Genomic DNA, 16,291 nt, shown 5'->3' on the forward strand with positions numbered 1-16,291 from the left:
GGGCAAAAACAAACAATTATTATAGAAGAATCAAATATTTTCTTATGTTTTAATTTGTGCATAAATATCCCTCAATTACATTAGTCATACAAAGCTTGTAGCTACATGTTAATTTTATTGATTATTTTTAACCCACTGAAATACCTTAAATAAAAAAAATTAGTGTATAAGAAACAAAAACAAAGTTATATTAAATTCACACTAAAAATATTATAAGTTTAAATAGAGTGTTATACTAAGGGATTAAGGTATATTGAAAATAATCATATTGACAAAACGTAACATTAAAATAAAATAAAATAAAAGGTCCAAATCAATCAAAACTAAAATGTATCTCTCAAAAAAAAATTTGAGATCTTCTGTTCCCAATTTGTGTTCCTATGTTCCCTCTCAAAAAGGGTTTTATTTACGATATTGCCCCTCCCCTTGTGAGAGGGAACATAGAGAACACCGTAAATTGGGAACAGAGGATCCTGCTCCCCAAAAGATTATCGAACACTCGAAATAAAAAATCACTTTAATTTTATTTTACAATAAATAGTTTATTAAGTTTCACCATAAATCAACTAACATGAACCCTTAATCAAACAAAGAGTAAAATTAGATTTGAAACGTTCTCCCTATATATTAAGTAAGCTGGGGTTTGTCTTATTCCGTTCAATAATATCTCTTTGTATGAATCATATATAAACCATTAAATACATATTTAACTCAGGGTTTATGAAATATCATTGAATATTGTTTAATAATATGTCAAAACTCTTGTCTATAAAAATTAACTTAAACTAGTTTCGTCAAAGTATAAATTAACTCATTTTATTCACGTAAATTGAAATATATATATATATATATATATATATATTTATTTATTGCTGACAACTAAATTTGTATATATAATTTAAAATAGTGATATATTATCACTTAATGAATGCATCTTTGTTTTTAGTCCACATGAAGACATGCTCATTAATTAGCGTTTTTTTTCCTTTTATACGGTTTACAACTTTCTTTTCTCGTATGGAGTTGGTTAAGGAATCCTTTTTTACGCCTTAGTTTGTGCAATTAAAATATTATATATATACATATATTTATTTTATTTTTCACTAGTGGAGTAGTTAAGATTGTCTTCCAATAATAACAAATTAGATTATATTATCAAAGTTTTTTTCTCTACAAAACAAAACCATCAAAGTTTTTTTCTCTACAAAACAAAACTCAACCCTCCGATGGGTTATGATTCTTTAGCATTGGAAGTATCTATTTTTTTTTCAATGGATTATTTCGTTTTTCTTTCCACTACTCAGATTTAAATATGATGTAATATTTTGTTTAATCGAATTTTTCATTATGAATTTTGATATAGATGAATGAAATATTAAAAGAGAAAGTTAACATTGATGTATATATGTATTTTGCAAACATAGTTGTATATAAAATTAAACATGGAAAAAATAAAAAAGTTTGTTTGAAAATTGGAATAAATGAAATCTCTACCATCTTTCACAAAGGCACTACCATAACACAAATTAAAAACATGGAAGTCTGGTATAATTTTTGCCCGGTGTATGATATATTCTGATAGAAGAATTGACACAAATTTAAATTCAATGGTGGCCTTAATAAAATTGCAACACTAAATCACTTATTTCAATCACATCATCGAAGCGTTGTAATGGATTAAACGTCTAATACATGACTTTTGTGTAGGATTGTTCAATGAAGTTCCTACTCTTACAACACTGGTGAGGCCAATCATTCCTGCCAATCATCGTAAGCTAGCATAAAAAAACAAAAACAAAAAATATATTATGGGGGTTAGTCATTAGTATCTGTTAATAAGATTATACATTACTTACATAGAGATGATAAATGAATGAATGGGCAAAACTGAAGTCTCAAAGTTCATCGTGCATCCGGTTCGCATGCTCGACTTGACCTACTACAACATCTTTTGCTTGCCGGCCAGCCATACCAGACTTAATAGCCGCAGTAACTTTCCTTTGTAACTTTAGTATACCAATACGCTTTGAAACAACATACAGAGCCGCGCACGAGAACAGCATAAACCCAATTATCAGTATCACCCTGTGTCCATCCATCCACCCATCCATCAAAATTCTCAACTTTAAACTGATTTGCTTGCATTAATAATAATAGCAACTAAGCACGTTATAAAGACACACTCACCTATCCAGAACATCTTGTCGTTGCATGGTGGAGAGTAAGTTTCGAGTTCGCATCAACAAAGAATGATGCCCCTTATATTCACTTTCAGCTTTTTTTAATACTCCAGTGGACTCCTCTGCATCATCCAAGTCAGTCATGAGTTCAATATCAAATATTTTGTTTTATATGTTATTCAAAATGTGGACTACTGGAAGCAAGTGGCAAAATTATTTTGCAGTTTCTCCTGTAACTCCTATTACTCCCTCACTTGTTTCAGTTGCAATTCACCAGCAACAAGATGGAAACCAAATGACAAGCTACCAATGAATATCTTATCACTAGTTACAAGAATAACGCCAATCAGGGTAAGTGCTTGCACAAGTCACTTCATTGTTTGATCAGATAATGCTAAACAATGTCAGTCATTAAATATGGTTCCCTTAATCAAATTTATTGCTTTCTCAGTCCCATATGATAATGATGCATGATGTAAATCAATAGGAACTAAATTGAATATATATTTTGAAATAACAGACTAGGGGAAATAAATTGGAACTAAAGTAAAGCACCAAACCAAATGAATTGCAAGTGTGTCAAGTAAGTTTTCTAATGTGGATGTTTTCCAAATGGTTTTTAAACACAACCCTCTCTTTGGAAGACCGCTTCAAGTCACCTTTAAGGTCAGACCTCCATACTAATTATTTTCACTCCCATTTTATTAGTAAATATAAATAAAGATTTGTGCAACAAACAATTCCATAAAAAATATGAGAAATACTTACCCACAGTCATAAGTGTGCTGACATTCCTTTCAACTTCCTACAAATTACAGAATATTACTTGAAAATTAATCAAGTTTCTGATAAAAAAAAAAAGCCTATATTCTTTAGATCTTGTTTCAATGAAAAAGTGGGTTTTTGAGATTATTTAGGTTAAATTACTAAAATGTCATTTTGTATTATTTTTTTAAAATTAAAATAAGGGTATTTTAGTTGATGAATTAAGTGATTTGATGGTTGAAAGGATAGGTGATGTAATAAAAGTGTTTTTTGGAAATAATCCAAGATTAAACAAGCTCTTAATATTCAAGCCTACATGGTTACCTAAAATAAAAATAAAAACATGGAGAAGGAGAAGCAGAAAACAGAGCAATCCACCTGAACCATCAATTGTCGAGTCCGTCGAAGGCTTTCGGTGATGCTTTCAGCTGCTGATGTCATTCCCATTTTGGTTCTTCAAAATTTTAAGCTATAAGTTACTCATAAGAAATCTTGGGAAGAAAAGAAAACTAATAATGATGATAAGGATTGTACATACTGTAAGTTGCGCCTGCGAATTGTGGACTCTGTTCCTCCCCCCAAAAGTAGTTCTCTCTAAGTTAAAACATACCACATATAATGTTATATGCCTTTATTAGTTTTGAATTTAACTATCATATGTATAATCTAATCATTAGCAGAAAATAGTATATTTTGTATGATGTGTATAAGATCATTTCAAATCAAAAATGAAAAGAAGGAACCTTTTATTGATTGTGAAGGACTTTTTATTTTTATATTATCAGATACAATCCATTAAACCCTCAAAGTCAATTTTAATGGTTGCATCAATTAGGGGATTAATATGGGTTATTTGAGATTACTTTCAAATAACACACTAACCAATCAACAGTCTACTCACCAATCACATCATGCAAATCAACAACTAAAATACCTCTATTTTTACATATTTATTTTTTCATTATATGGCCTAATATATATTGCTCAAATAATTCCAAATAATCTGATTTTCAATAAGCTACATTAAACAAGATTATTTGGAGATAACCACTCAGTTATTCATTTAATCCTAGATCAAACAAGGCTTAGAGTTGCTTCAAATGATAAATAATAACTCCATGGACTATTATGATTAGGAAAGTACTACATCTATTACTATAAATATTAAAAACATTACGTTCAATATAGTAATCCTAGAATTTAAATCAACAGAGAAAGTCAGATACCTCTTCTTGTGCTTCCTTCTTCTGGTTATCCTTGGCTTCCAAATTAGCATTTCTCAAACTTACTCGTAAACTGAATAAGATTACAAGCAATAGAAAACGATTATCTTACATGTAGAAGAAGGTAAAAAAGTGGCTAATATAGCGTCATCTACCAAATAAATGTTGGCTTGAAGGTTTCCTAGGTTTTCTATAGGTATGAAACTTTGCCATGTTTGTAGTACAAGTGAGAAACGAAACATTCATCATATACTGTGTTCTTCCTTATTGTTCTTGCTATGGCTATCAGAAACCACCCTCATATACAGAAACTGGATGCAATTTTTCTGTGAACAATAAACTTGGATATCAACAAAATCCTTGTAAGCAAAAAAACATAAGAGAGGGAGGGAGACACTACTATCAGTTGCTTTTCATGTATAATATTAATTTGATATGTATAGTTTTTGCCAAGTTTTTTATATCAAAATGCTATAAAGCTTTCAAGGGGAAGCTACCATTATATGTTACTCCTCTTTGCATTGAGATAAGGTGTTTCCTCTTGATAGTGCAAAGTTATCATGGTTTTAGTATCAACTAGCAATTATGGTACATGATTTTTCTTCTAACAAATTTTGAGTTATTTTAGTCCTAAAATTCCATAACCTGTACGTTTAGCTGAACTCAAACATGATTTCACAAACTGAACCCCCATTTTTCCATTTCTTTTCTTTCTCCCATCGTTGCTGCCTTTCTCCTGTTCACTTTCAATCTTATTTGTTGCTTCTACAATAAATCTTTCAAGTCTGAAAATTATTATTTATTACTATGTTTTTTTTTTTGTGAAAATCTTAAATCTTTCCTCCAACATTATACATGCATGACTCATCATGTAATATCAATAACTAAAACATTTAGAAAGAAGTGCAAGCACATTAAAACATGAAGAGCGTGTGTATGTAACCTTTGGATGTCCTGTTTCCAGGATTCAAGCAGGAACTGAGCAGCCTCAACTTCATCGTCATTGGGGAGCTGAGGAGCGAGAAGATCGAGATTGAATCGGAACGATTCGAGCTGAGCCAACCCATCCTGAGCAAGGCCATTCAGTCTGGGGAGTGAACTTTTTTGTTCTCCAGTTGAACTTGCTGATTTACCGAACACTTTAATTGAGCAAATAGTATTTTTGATCCGTCCATGTACGTCATCCCAATCCTTCTTCGTTTTCTCGACTGCTTCTTTGACCTTGTCCATTACAATTATTCCACTGAAAAGAATATTAATATATTCTGCAATCAAATGTATCTAACACATATCTCTCATCATGAAACAATAACATTAACAAACACATTTAAAAGCACAGATCTTCCACTTGGTTAGTAATATTTTTTGATTTCTTAAATGTGCATGAAGCACAACTGTAACAAAAATAAACTAAGCACCTCACAGTCGAAAAATAGTTTCCAAGACCGCCACATTGCCACCATAATGCATGTCTAACATGAAGATACAAGACTTTACTATGCAAAAGATTCTAGATCTGAAATTGTCTAATTCATCCCATGTTCATCGTATAGTCAACTCACTTCCAATTGATTGGACCTTGCTTTTATCAATAGATAACTAAATCTTGACATGTAGGGTACTATGAATATCCAATATAACATATATTTGCAAACAAATTGTTTTTTCAGAAGATCATTTCACATCAAGCATATGCATTGTTTTGTCAAAAAACAGATAAACAACAATTTGAAAAAAAAAAACAGGAAAGAAGAAACAGACAGAATCACAGAAATAAAAATAAAGAAGATGGTTGAGTTGTTCGAAGTTGATTCAAGACAACTCTATTTAAGACAAACTTTAACATTTAAAGAAACAAAAAAAAGGAACAAAACACTTAGCAGGAAAGAGTGAACGAGGAAAAGAAATCCCTCACCAATCATCATTAGGAATTGTATTTACAAGTAACAATTACTATTGTTTATGCATATGATATATATATATATAGGTAGAACTTGCATGGAACATAACTTGATTATAATATAGTATTGTACTCGTATATTTGGAATTTAGTTACTTAAATTAAATGTGAATATAATTTAGAGTGGAATATTCATCAACAACAACAGAAATCTCCCAGCAATTTCTCTAACCAGCAAAGGCTCTTGGAAAAAGACGATACAGCTGACACCAATTCAACAGATCATGCAAAACATTCTTTTTATATCAAATCTCCTTATATGTCAATATAAAATATATTGTCATTTTCCAGCTAGTTTTGAATAAATCCAACATCCACTTTAACAGAAATGATATATAACAATCCATTTGGGATTTGTATGTCAAAGCTTAAGTTGTCAAAAATTCTTTAAATGTACTTATAATATTCCACCTTGCTATACTTTTTATTCAAAACCAATTAAGATTAATAAAAATTGGAACATCTTCCATATAAGTAAATGAAGCTCATACCCATTAGATGGATATGCTTTTATGAACAGTAAAAGCTTCAACACATGATATGAGTATTGCAATGTCACTTAAAATAGAATATACTATTGTCTCAAGCCTGTGTTGTTCACATAAAATCTTCAATGTAATCCCCAAAGCCAAAATCTTAGCAACAAACAATTAACTTTTAAGAGAAGACATACAGTTAGATTGTTGTTGCACTTCCTAAAAGATGTGATAAAATATTAAGACTTGAACTTCGTTTCAAAGTCTTTCTTTAATGACATAATCTATAGCAAGTTCTATCAATATTAGTCACAATCGAGTTTAACCTAGTTTACTCATAAATTATTTTGATCATGAGAATCTAAACCGCCAATTGGGAAGATCGGAAACTGAGCACGAAAAAGACAGAAAAATAAATGAGTTCACTCACTCCTACATTCAGTCAGTCAGTCGATACAAGGAAAAAAGAAGAACCTGAAATTTCTTGAGAATCTGAATCGACAGTTGAGAGGATTTGACAGGAAAGAAACGAGATCGTCGCTTAAGAAGACCAAAAAGACTGATCTCGACAAGACTAAGAATGATGATACTCAATCGAGAGTACTGTGTCCCCGACGACGGGGAACCGAACCGATCGGGTTCGGGTTCGGATACCCAATAAAATCACCGAAACCAGAACTGAGACCCGGTTATTATATCTTCAAGAAGAGAGACCTGCCCCGCATGAGAGAGAATGAGTGAGCTAATATTAGGGATATGCTATTATTATAATATAATATATATATATATATTTTATTTTTAATAATATATATTTTTTATTCTTTTAATATATGACAGATAAATAATAGTTTGATTTCTTAAATGAAAAAAATTACTATGTCGGTGGGGTTTAGATTTATTTTAATTACATATAAATATATATTTTTTATTTTTAAATATTTTAAATACATATGAATTTTAATTAATTATATATATATATGATTTAATTTAGTGGCAAAGAATAAATATTTAAATAAAAATAGTTTATAAAAAAAATGGGTCCGGGTGGATACCCATTCCGAACTGACCCATTCGAGTACTTTATGTTCTCTATTTTTCCGGGGACATTTTGGTTACACTACTTGATTTTTTTATTTTTTTTTCAAAGTAAGGTATCTTTGCATTGTTTATAATTTTCTTAAAGATACATATAAATGATTGGTTATCAGTTGATTGAATATTTTTTATGCGCTATTTATAATTACTGTCAATTAAAATATATTTAGTAGGGATTCTTCCGAAATAATATTTGATTGGTTTCTTCAACTTAATATACTTCATTAAATTGTTATGGATCTTTGGAGACACACTAACAAATTTACAAGATTATTGAGTATTTTTTTTTTAAAATTTTAATTATTACAAATATATCATATTATTTGACATATATTGTTTTTTAGTTATTTTAATTTTGTTAACCTTATTTTGTAATTTAATTTTCGATGAAATAATGTGTTTTTTAAATGGTTCACCATTTTTAGATTGACCAAATAAGTAAAAAAAAAGTTATATGTCAAATAATATGACATATTTGTAAAAATTTTAATTATTACAAATATATCATAACCTTAATTTGTAATTTAGTTTTTGATGAAATAATGTGTGTTTTTTAAATGGTTTTGTAATTTAATTTTTGATGAAATAATGTGTTTTTTTAAATGGTTCTCCATTTTTAGATTGACACTAATTCTTTCTTATTACTTGGCGCATCAAAACAAATTTTAGCTATAAAGTTCAACAATATGGAAAAAATCTAGACATTGACCAATTTATATCGTATTTTTACTTAAAAAATGAAAGATTTAATAGCTAGAATAAGTATTGGGTTGATTGATGCTTATATTCAAGATTTTTTTTATTTACGTCCACCTATTTCATTGTAATGTAAGTGTGAATGGTCCCACAAAGTATTCTGTAAATGGTGGTAAGTTATGAGATCCATTATCTTCATACATATTTGTTCTAACCATGTAAATCTTTACATTCAATTGCATCTTTAAGGAAATATTGAAGAGTAAGCCATTTGTCTTATCATCTTTTTGTTTGAAGGAAGAAATTACTCATATTTGTTTTTGAAGATGACCTATTTATTGTAGCGCATACAAATGTAGACTAAATTAACACCATAAAGAAAGTTCTTAATCAATTCTCAAGTATCACCGCCCCCTACATAAATGAAGAAAAGAGTGTTGCTTTTTATGGAAGGATGGATGAAGTAACTGAAGAGAATATTTTTAAAGTCATTGGAATCAAAGAGGGTCAGCTGCCTATCTGGTACTTAGAAGTGCCTCTCTCATCCAAACAGCTCAGGAACACATAGCGGATTGTTAATTGAGAAGGTAAAAAATTCAATAAACGGTTGGGCTTCGAAAAGCTTATCTTATGCGGGCAGAATTGAGTTGGTTACTAAGGTCATAATGAGCGTCATTGGATTTTGGGCACAACAACTTTTTATTCTTAAAATGGTGATGGAACTCATTGGATTTTGGGCACAACAACTTGTTATTCTTAAAATGGTGATGGAAGAACTTGATAAACTAATAAGAGAATTCATTTGGGGCACTCAAAGGAGAGGAAGCAAAAAGGTAAAATTTGATGATGTTTGTTAACCCAAGAAAGAAGGGGGACTCGGTATCAAAAACTGTACGAAATGGAACAAAACGTTAACCTATAAGCACTTTTGGGCAATTGTAAAAAAAGGAAGATTCGTTTTAGGTCAAATGAGTACATTCCAGATTCTTGAAAGTGGAGAGATATCTGGATGTGCAAGGTGAAGGAGAACATGTTTTGGTCATTAAAGAAGATACTAAAACTAAAACAAAGTGTGGGATTGCTATATCAAGTCAGATTTGGCAATGGAAGGGGCACTCTATTCTGCTATGATCTATGGTTCGAAGGAGTCTCCCTCCTTATGAGATATGAAGTTGGAAACATCTGAATAAGAAGAAGACAGCAGTTGACAACTGTGCATGATGTTAAGGAAGGTCAATGCAATGATATTATAAGGTTAAATCCGAATGGGGCAAGAATCCTTTAGGCTGTTAATCGTATAATATTTCATGAAAGGACTAATGTGCATAAATGGAAGGTTGAGATCAATAACAAATTTAGCTCTAGTTTGGCAGGGCAGATTGTGGAGTGGTATCACATCGTATGGTCTTCTAAGATTATACCTAGACATCATATTACGCTTTGGCTTGTTCATAGAGGTAGGCTGATGTGAATATCCCTAACACTAGTTGTGTCGTATTGACTATGAAGAGTAAATCTCTCATTTATTTGGTGAGTATAACTTCAATAAAGATTTTTGGAAAAAGTTTCACAACAATTTTAGTTTATAAATCTCCTTGTTTGATTGGAGTTGTATAAGAAATTTAGTACTTTCAAAGATTAAAGGAAACTCATTAAAGCCAATTTAAATAGTGTTTAATGAAGTCACAAAGGATTATTTTGTCCTAAGTTATAAAGCAATGTTCAAGGTGAGATAGAAATTTGCTTAATTGCTGATTTTGGGATACTCAAGATGTTGCTGGTTTTGTTAAAAAAATATTGTTTTCTTGTGAGTTTGTTTGTATGCTGTATTTTTCTAAGTGTTGAACTCTTAATTCTTAAGTTTGTATCATTTTTTTCTTTTGGGATTTTAATTAAATGACAATAAGTCATTTCAAAAAAAAAAGTCTGATAATACAAATAATCCAAAATACAAAAGCTTAAGCATTCTCGAAAAGCCAATCTGAGAGTACAACACAAAACATTTTTCAGGTTCAGACTACAACTAACTAATAGTTCTAACCCGCAAGAAACTACACTAACTCTCAAGGTGAATTTTTTCCAACTACATTGCAAACCACCACACAAAACATATAGAGAACGAAAAAACACTTCATATATGAGAACATAAACAAAGGAACAATAAACCTCTTCAACATCCAATTCCAATAGAACTTGCTAAATATGGGCAAATCAAATAAATGGGCCAAATAAATTTGGTTTGCAGATTTGAAACATTTCTTTCATAGATTAATCATATTTTGTGTATAAATATGTAATATGCCGCCATAATGTATGTACAAATAATCAGAAATACAAAAGATTAAACTTTCTCTTGGTAGAAACTTACACAAGTAACTAGTAAGTGTGGTTTATGGAGATTAAACATTACTAACCAGCATATCATCCTTGTTTGAATCTTCTACTCTATCGCCTGAGCCCACTACCCTCTCAGAAGCTAATCTCTCTTCAAGTGCGCGAGCACCTCTTTCCCTGCAACCCCAGGAAAAAAGACAATAATAAAAGCTCTTTAAATACAAATAATTTGCAAGAAAGATGATACAGATGCAAAATGAAATGGATATTGAATCTGCATGAGCATCTTCCCAATTTGGCATAATTTAGTTAAGTACATGGGAGTAAAAAATGTCTCATTTTTCAAAAAGTTTTGGGATTTGTTATGCAATATCTCAACCTTAGCTAGGTTATTCCATACTCGATTAATGGATTTTGGGAGCTTTGGACTGATGGAAGTATGGGGATTCGTCTCAATAAGAATTGGTACATCATTCCTATTATTAGCATCTATAATTTATCTTATGGCCCCATTTGGAAATACTTTTTTTGAATTTGTTACTTTATATATACACGCATAAACTTAAATAACTTTTTTACTATATCTGGAACCAGGTATAGGAACAAAAATAACAAAGTATGTCCAAATGGGGTTATTTAAAGAAAGAAACATGAGACTTTTTATGACAACAAAAGAACTTGTTTGGGTTTCTGTTTGTGTTGTTAATGTCTTTGTCGCCATTTTTAAAAATGAAATTGAACTTATTTAAAAAAGAAAGAGTGAAGCTATTAAGACTAATGATACCTTCTCCTTGATGCTTCAATGGGATCAGAACCAGGCAAGTCAGTGACACCCAAAATGTATTCCCTATCCTCACCAGAAGTTCCATCTCTTCCACATAGTATCCGATGAAATACTGACGCAATGGGATCAATTACTGGTCTACATGTCATCCAACAAAAGAAAAGAAAGATCAACAAAACCAAATTCTAACTTTTTTCAATGAAACAGGGCTACAACCAATTATCAAAACTATTGACCTAAGAAATTCAGGGAAGAATGACGAAAAGGAAAACTCATCGCTTGGGTCACCACGAATCTTAGTCTCTGGTTTCTTCTGTAGGTATCTCAAGTAAAGCCAACTCGTATATGTTCCAAAAATTATAAGCGGAAGATACGTCACTGCTTCAACTGTAAAAGGGCTTAAAAGAATTGCCACCAATAACATGATAGAAGGCAGCCACTGCAGACAGTAGAAAATGATAATTTTACTGTTCAGTCACATTCAGAAGATAAAGAGTGGTTCTCATTGTTTTTTAAGGTCAAACATCTTAAACACACTCCTACCTTTGCCCTCAATCTCAACAAGGATAGTTCTTGATCTGGTATAATTTGTTTGATACCAACTAAAAACCCAGCAAGGATACCGTTAAACCCAGAAACAGGCATATAACTGCAAGATATAAACACCAAAATAATGATAAGTGCTAATTTGGGCAAATGTATTATTTCATTAACCTGATTAAACACATATATATGATACAACATGGGCTAAAAGCCTAAAATTCTAACCTAATAATAGTACCAATGATAATAATCCTCAGTTGAAATATTATATATTATTATACTATGAGATTAGAATAATATCTCATAATATAATATTAATATGAGAATTATATTTGATTAGAAGATAATTATTGTACCTTAAGATTATGTAAGTTAATAAAATTCTCAATAATATAACTTATCTGTAATATTATATATTGTATTAGTGCTTCTGGTATGACTTAAGGGCTTCTTCTTATGCCTTTTCCTTTGCCAAAGGTCAGCATAGTTCATTGGTTAAGGGTTTTAATGGTCCCATTAATTTGTTTTTCATCGTGTTATTTTCACTTTTTTTTTTCTTTTGTTGATTATCATTTAGGTTTACATAATAGTGTTTCCAAAATTGCATCTCCCTCCATTGAAAAGAGTAGAACGAGCAAGAAACGAAGCTGCTAGACACAAAGTTATCTATTGATGGAGAAGCTGCAAGAAACAAGGCATGCCAGTGAAGAAATCATTCAACGGAGCAATAGAACCGAAGATAATGTGAAGTGGTTATAGATTATTGCCCTAATACCATTACCATTTTAGGGTAAAAGTGTATATTATTTCAGCATAAAAATAATTATAATAATAGTAAAATTTATCACAATCAAGAAGTTATGTTGCTAAAGCAAAACTATCAAGCAGCTTCTTAAAGCATAGGAAACTATATACTCTATTATCCAGACAAGAGAAAAAGGTAAGTGATAGGTCAATAAAAAGAGGTTAGACCAAAAAATATTAGCAGAGGTTTGATAATACTTATTTGTTTAAAATAGTCCTTTTTCCTGATTTCCTCACTAAATTCAACATTGTTGACAGTCTCTTCATATCTATCAATCTATCATGAGATGATGGAGCTCAAGCAGGGTAACAAATTTTCAATAACAAAAGTTACAAAAACAGCTCATAAAACTTACAGGTAACTTTCCTGCCTTGTAATGTAGTAGAGTGCAATAGCTGTTATAAAAACACAAACAGAAGACAAAAAGTTCACAACAAAAATGAATTTCAAGAACTCCCTGGAACCCCATATGGGTTCTAGCAGCTTCCCTAAAACAAGGAGACCAATAATACTGAGAACCACCTGGAAAATGTAAGTATATTAAAACCAACCTCTGGAAAAGAAATTAGAAGCAGGAGTAACTATGACAAAAATCCTCAATTAATGCAGGCCAAGACACCATACCCCATATGTGGATTGTTCAATATAACCAGCTGTTATGAGATTCCAACCAAAGGGAATAGTCCTACAATTTGGTAAGTCAAAGTGAGAATACATAAATCAGCATTATGTAGCTACGAATGTTAGGATTTGATTTATTTTAATGTGTTAAATAACCACCACAAATTATTTAGTAAAGCATCTAATATGATTAGTGCTGAAAATATAACAATCCTTAAAGACAGTCAAATGGAGAAAATATGTTTCCAAATTAGAGACTTTAAGAAGTTTTTTTTTCTAGAAACTCGATAATAGTAACTCAAAAGTATTACTGTATGGACGAGGCTACTATTCTCAATAGGAGATGAATTGGTATTCTCGTTCGCTTGTTCTTCCCTTTTCACGGTATTGTGTTCCAGAGTTGTTTCAGGGTTCTATCTGGATTGGTCACGGATTAGACAGTTTAAGTGTCTTTTTGAGACATTTGTCGATTGTGTCTACATTAGAAAGGTGGAATAGTGTCTCATGGTACTTTCCCCACCGGTTCAATTAGGTTTAATAGTCGATTTTCTTTTGATTAGTACACTGTATAAGACATTTACTACCCACTTCTTATTTTTTGTTGCACCTCTTTTGATGTTGGATGCTTTGCTTTTGTAAGAGCTGTTGGGCTCCCCTATTTTAGTTGATTGGTACAACTTCACCTATTACTTAATAGAAACCTTGTTTCACCCACAAGGTATCATGATTGGGGAACTGGAGATGGAGAGTTATTTTGAATTTAATCCAAAAATAACCTCTTATCCCATCATTAATCTAATAATTCAAATCATCAACTAAAATATTTTTTACAACATTTAAAAATAATAAATACAAAGGATATTTTAGTCATATTAACCCAAATAACCTAAAACAATCCACTTTTTCATCGAGCAAGATTTATACCCACAATCCGATTATTTCGGAAAAAAATCCTACATCATCATACAAGCTCTTAGTCTGCCTTTGAGAATTAAGCCCCAAGTCTCCAGTATTCATAAGTCTTGTATTGTCTACCTTCTTGTCAAACTACTTCACAGTTCACACTAATACTTAGCTAATCCATCCTAATGAAGGGAACTATGGTTAAAACTGGAACCATAAACTAGTTGGTGCTTCCCATCTTATACATTTTAGTTTCTTGTTAACAAGAAATCTTACAGTTTCACCACACTTGCAAACAAGTTGAATGACAGATATGGGCAAAAAAACCACATACACTAAAGACATATTATTATTCAGTCTAGTCAGAACAGGTGATTTTGGAGATCAGAGCTTGATATAATAAGTTGTGAGGATTGTATGTCATATTAATTTAAAATTATAGTCCATAAAACCATTGAAATCAAACAAGTTGTTGTAGCTTAACAGCATTCAGAGAATATACAAGTATCACACTAACCTGGCTGGAATAAGTGCAAGATAGATAACAGCAGATGGAACGATCTGAACGATAATGTGTCCAGATATAAGAAGAACAGAAAGTCCTTTGCACAAGGGTGTAAAGAAGCGCGTCCCCTGTTAAATCAAAACGAACCCTGAATTAGGTTTTGCAGATATAGATATAAGTAAATCAAAACAATAATCTTTTTCAGATCAAGTGAGTGAATTGAGAAAATTTACCCCCGTAGTATTCATGACGAGCGATTGACAGTAGAGTTTGGCAACGTCAGTGAAGAGGTTTATGTTGAGGATTGATTGGGTAGAATCTTGGTTCAGAAGAATAATGATTCGTTAGAGTTCGGAATACGTTTCATCGGTGTGGGGAATGGACCCAGATTAGCTAGCTGTATTGCCTCAATTGATTAATATCTATCAATTACGCGTTAAAGCCTCGAAATTGCATTGGATTGGGTTGAACAGTAAAGTTAAAATGTGGGTATTATTTGTATAGAATTTGGAAGTACCTTATGCAAGAAAATTACAGTGGATTCAGAAGACAGAAAGCGTCGGCCGCCGATAGGAGGAAGAAGAAGATGATGAAGAGATAGAGATACATCAAACGATCCAGTTCGTAAGGAATAGTTAAAATGATAAAAATAATTTTTCACATTTTTCATCTAAAAAATTATTTTCATTTTCAGAAAAAAAAATTAACTAATCTTTTAATTTTTTTTATTAAAATTTATTTCATTTAAATTAAATATTATATTATACTTATCTAAAAAAGTAAAAAATATATAAGGGATGATACAAGAAGCGACTATGGGGAACAAAATGGGGAGCGAAGCCACCTGGTAGGTCAAATAATAATTAATTTTGTTTTCTTTTTCCACGTAGGATAATACCCCTCAATTCAAACTACTCTCATTTCCTCTCAACCATTCTCTTTCTTCAATCTGGAAACGCTCAAAATTCTCTAAACAACCCTCTCTTCAAAAACTCACTCCGATTTCTGATCAACAACCATCTCTTCAATCTTCAATCTATCTCCACTAAAAATCACTCTCATTTCTGATTAACAACACTCTCTTCAATCTTCATTCTATCTCCGCTAAAACTTACTACCATTTTCGCTCAAACCCACTCTCAAATCCGTTTAAACTCTAACCTAAGTATCCGCTCAAACTCTAACCCTAAATATCCGCTCAAATGGAATCCGCTCAAACAATGACAGAGAAGAACAAAAACACTTTAGGTAAAAGGAAAAAGTCAGATAGAGATGCAGTGTTAACTTCATATAGAGATAAAAGGTAAGTTATCATTGTTGCACTATTTTCATTTACTGTGTCCCAGTTCATTGTGGATCTATTGCAGCGTTAACTGTCTCCTCTTGTTTAATCTTCATTGA

At 31.3% G+C, this 16,291-nt stretch overlaps 2 protein-coding genes across 4 annotated transcripts; both read right to left on the minus strand.

The window, feature by feature from the left end:
• Positions 1 to 1,597: 1,597 nt before the first annotated feature.
• Positions 1,598 to 7,258, minus strand: LOC124924616 (the record flags this gene model as incomplete). The annotated part of the gene is made up of 9 exons (XM_047464629.1): positions 1,598 to 1,775; positions 1,857 to 2,085; positions 2,188 to 2,302; positions 2,949 to 2,985; positions 3,324 to 3,399; positions 3,484 to 3,539; positions 4,172 to 4,241; positions 5,112 to 5,389; positions 7,079 to 7,258. Coding segments are annotated over 8 exons (1,002 nt in total), but the record flags the coding sequence as incomplete, so codon positions are not given.
• Positions 7,259 to 10,509: 3,251 nt separating this feature from the next.
• LOC124928020 (rhomboid-like protein 19) lies at positions 10,510 to 15,499 on the minus strand. Of its 3 annotated transcripts, none has more exons than XM_047468544.1 (9): positions 15,408 to 15,499; positions 15,124 to 15,287; positions 14,903 to 15,018; positions 13,486 to 13,546; positions 13,217 to 13,383; positions 12,057 to 12,162; positions 11,750 to 11,952; positions 11,514 to 11,651; positions 10,510 to 10,906 (listed from the first exon to the last, which is right to left on the minus strand). In XM_047468544.1, exons 2-9 carry the CDS (start codon positions 15,136 to 15,138, stop codon positions 10,795 to 10,797), a joined length of 918 nt encoding a protein of 305 aa, XP_047324500.1. In that variant the 5' UTR covers positions 15,139 to 15,287; positions 15,408 to 15,499; the 3' UTR covers positions 10,510 to 10,794. The 3 variants fall into 3 exon arrangements, with proteins under 3 accessions (XP_047324500.1, XP_047324501.1, XP_047324499.1); XM_047468545.1 differs by having other exon boundaries at positions 15,124 to 15,209; positions 15,408 to 15,425; XM_047468543.1 differs by having other exon boundaries at positions 15,124 to 15,450.
• Positions 15,500 to 16,291: the final 792 nt, after the last annotated feature.

The sequence above is a fragment of the Impatiens glandulifera genome, chromosome 2, assembly GCF_907164915.1.
Source record: "Impatiens glandulifera chromosome 2, dImpGla2.1, whole genome shotgun sequence".
NCBI lineage: Eukaryota > Viridiplantae > Streptophyta > Magnoliopsida > Ericales > Balsaminaceae > Impatiens > Impatiens glandulifera.

Excerpts from the sequence above, each read along its gene's own strand:
- LOC124928020 (XM_047468544.1), bottom strand. Across the intron at positions 11,953-12,056 it reads TGTTGAGATTGAGGGCAAAG|TGGCTGCCTTCTATCATGTT; the intron begins GTAGGAGTGTGT and ends TACTGTCTGCAG. Across the intron at positions 10,907-11,513 it reads ATTGAAGCATCAAGGAGAAG|GGAAAGAGGTGCTCGCGCAC; the intron begins GTATCATTAGTC and ends CTGGGGTTGCAG.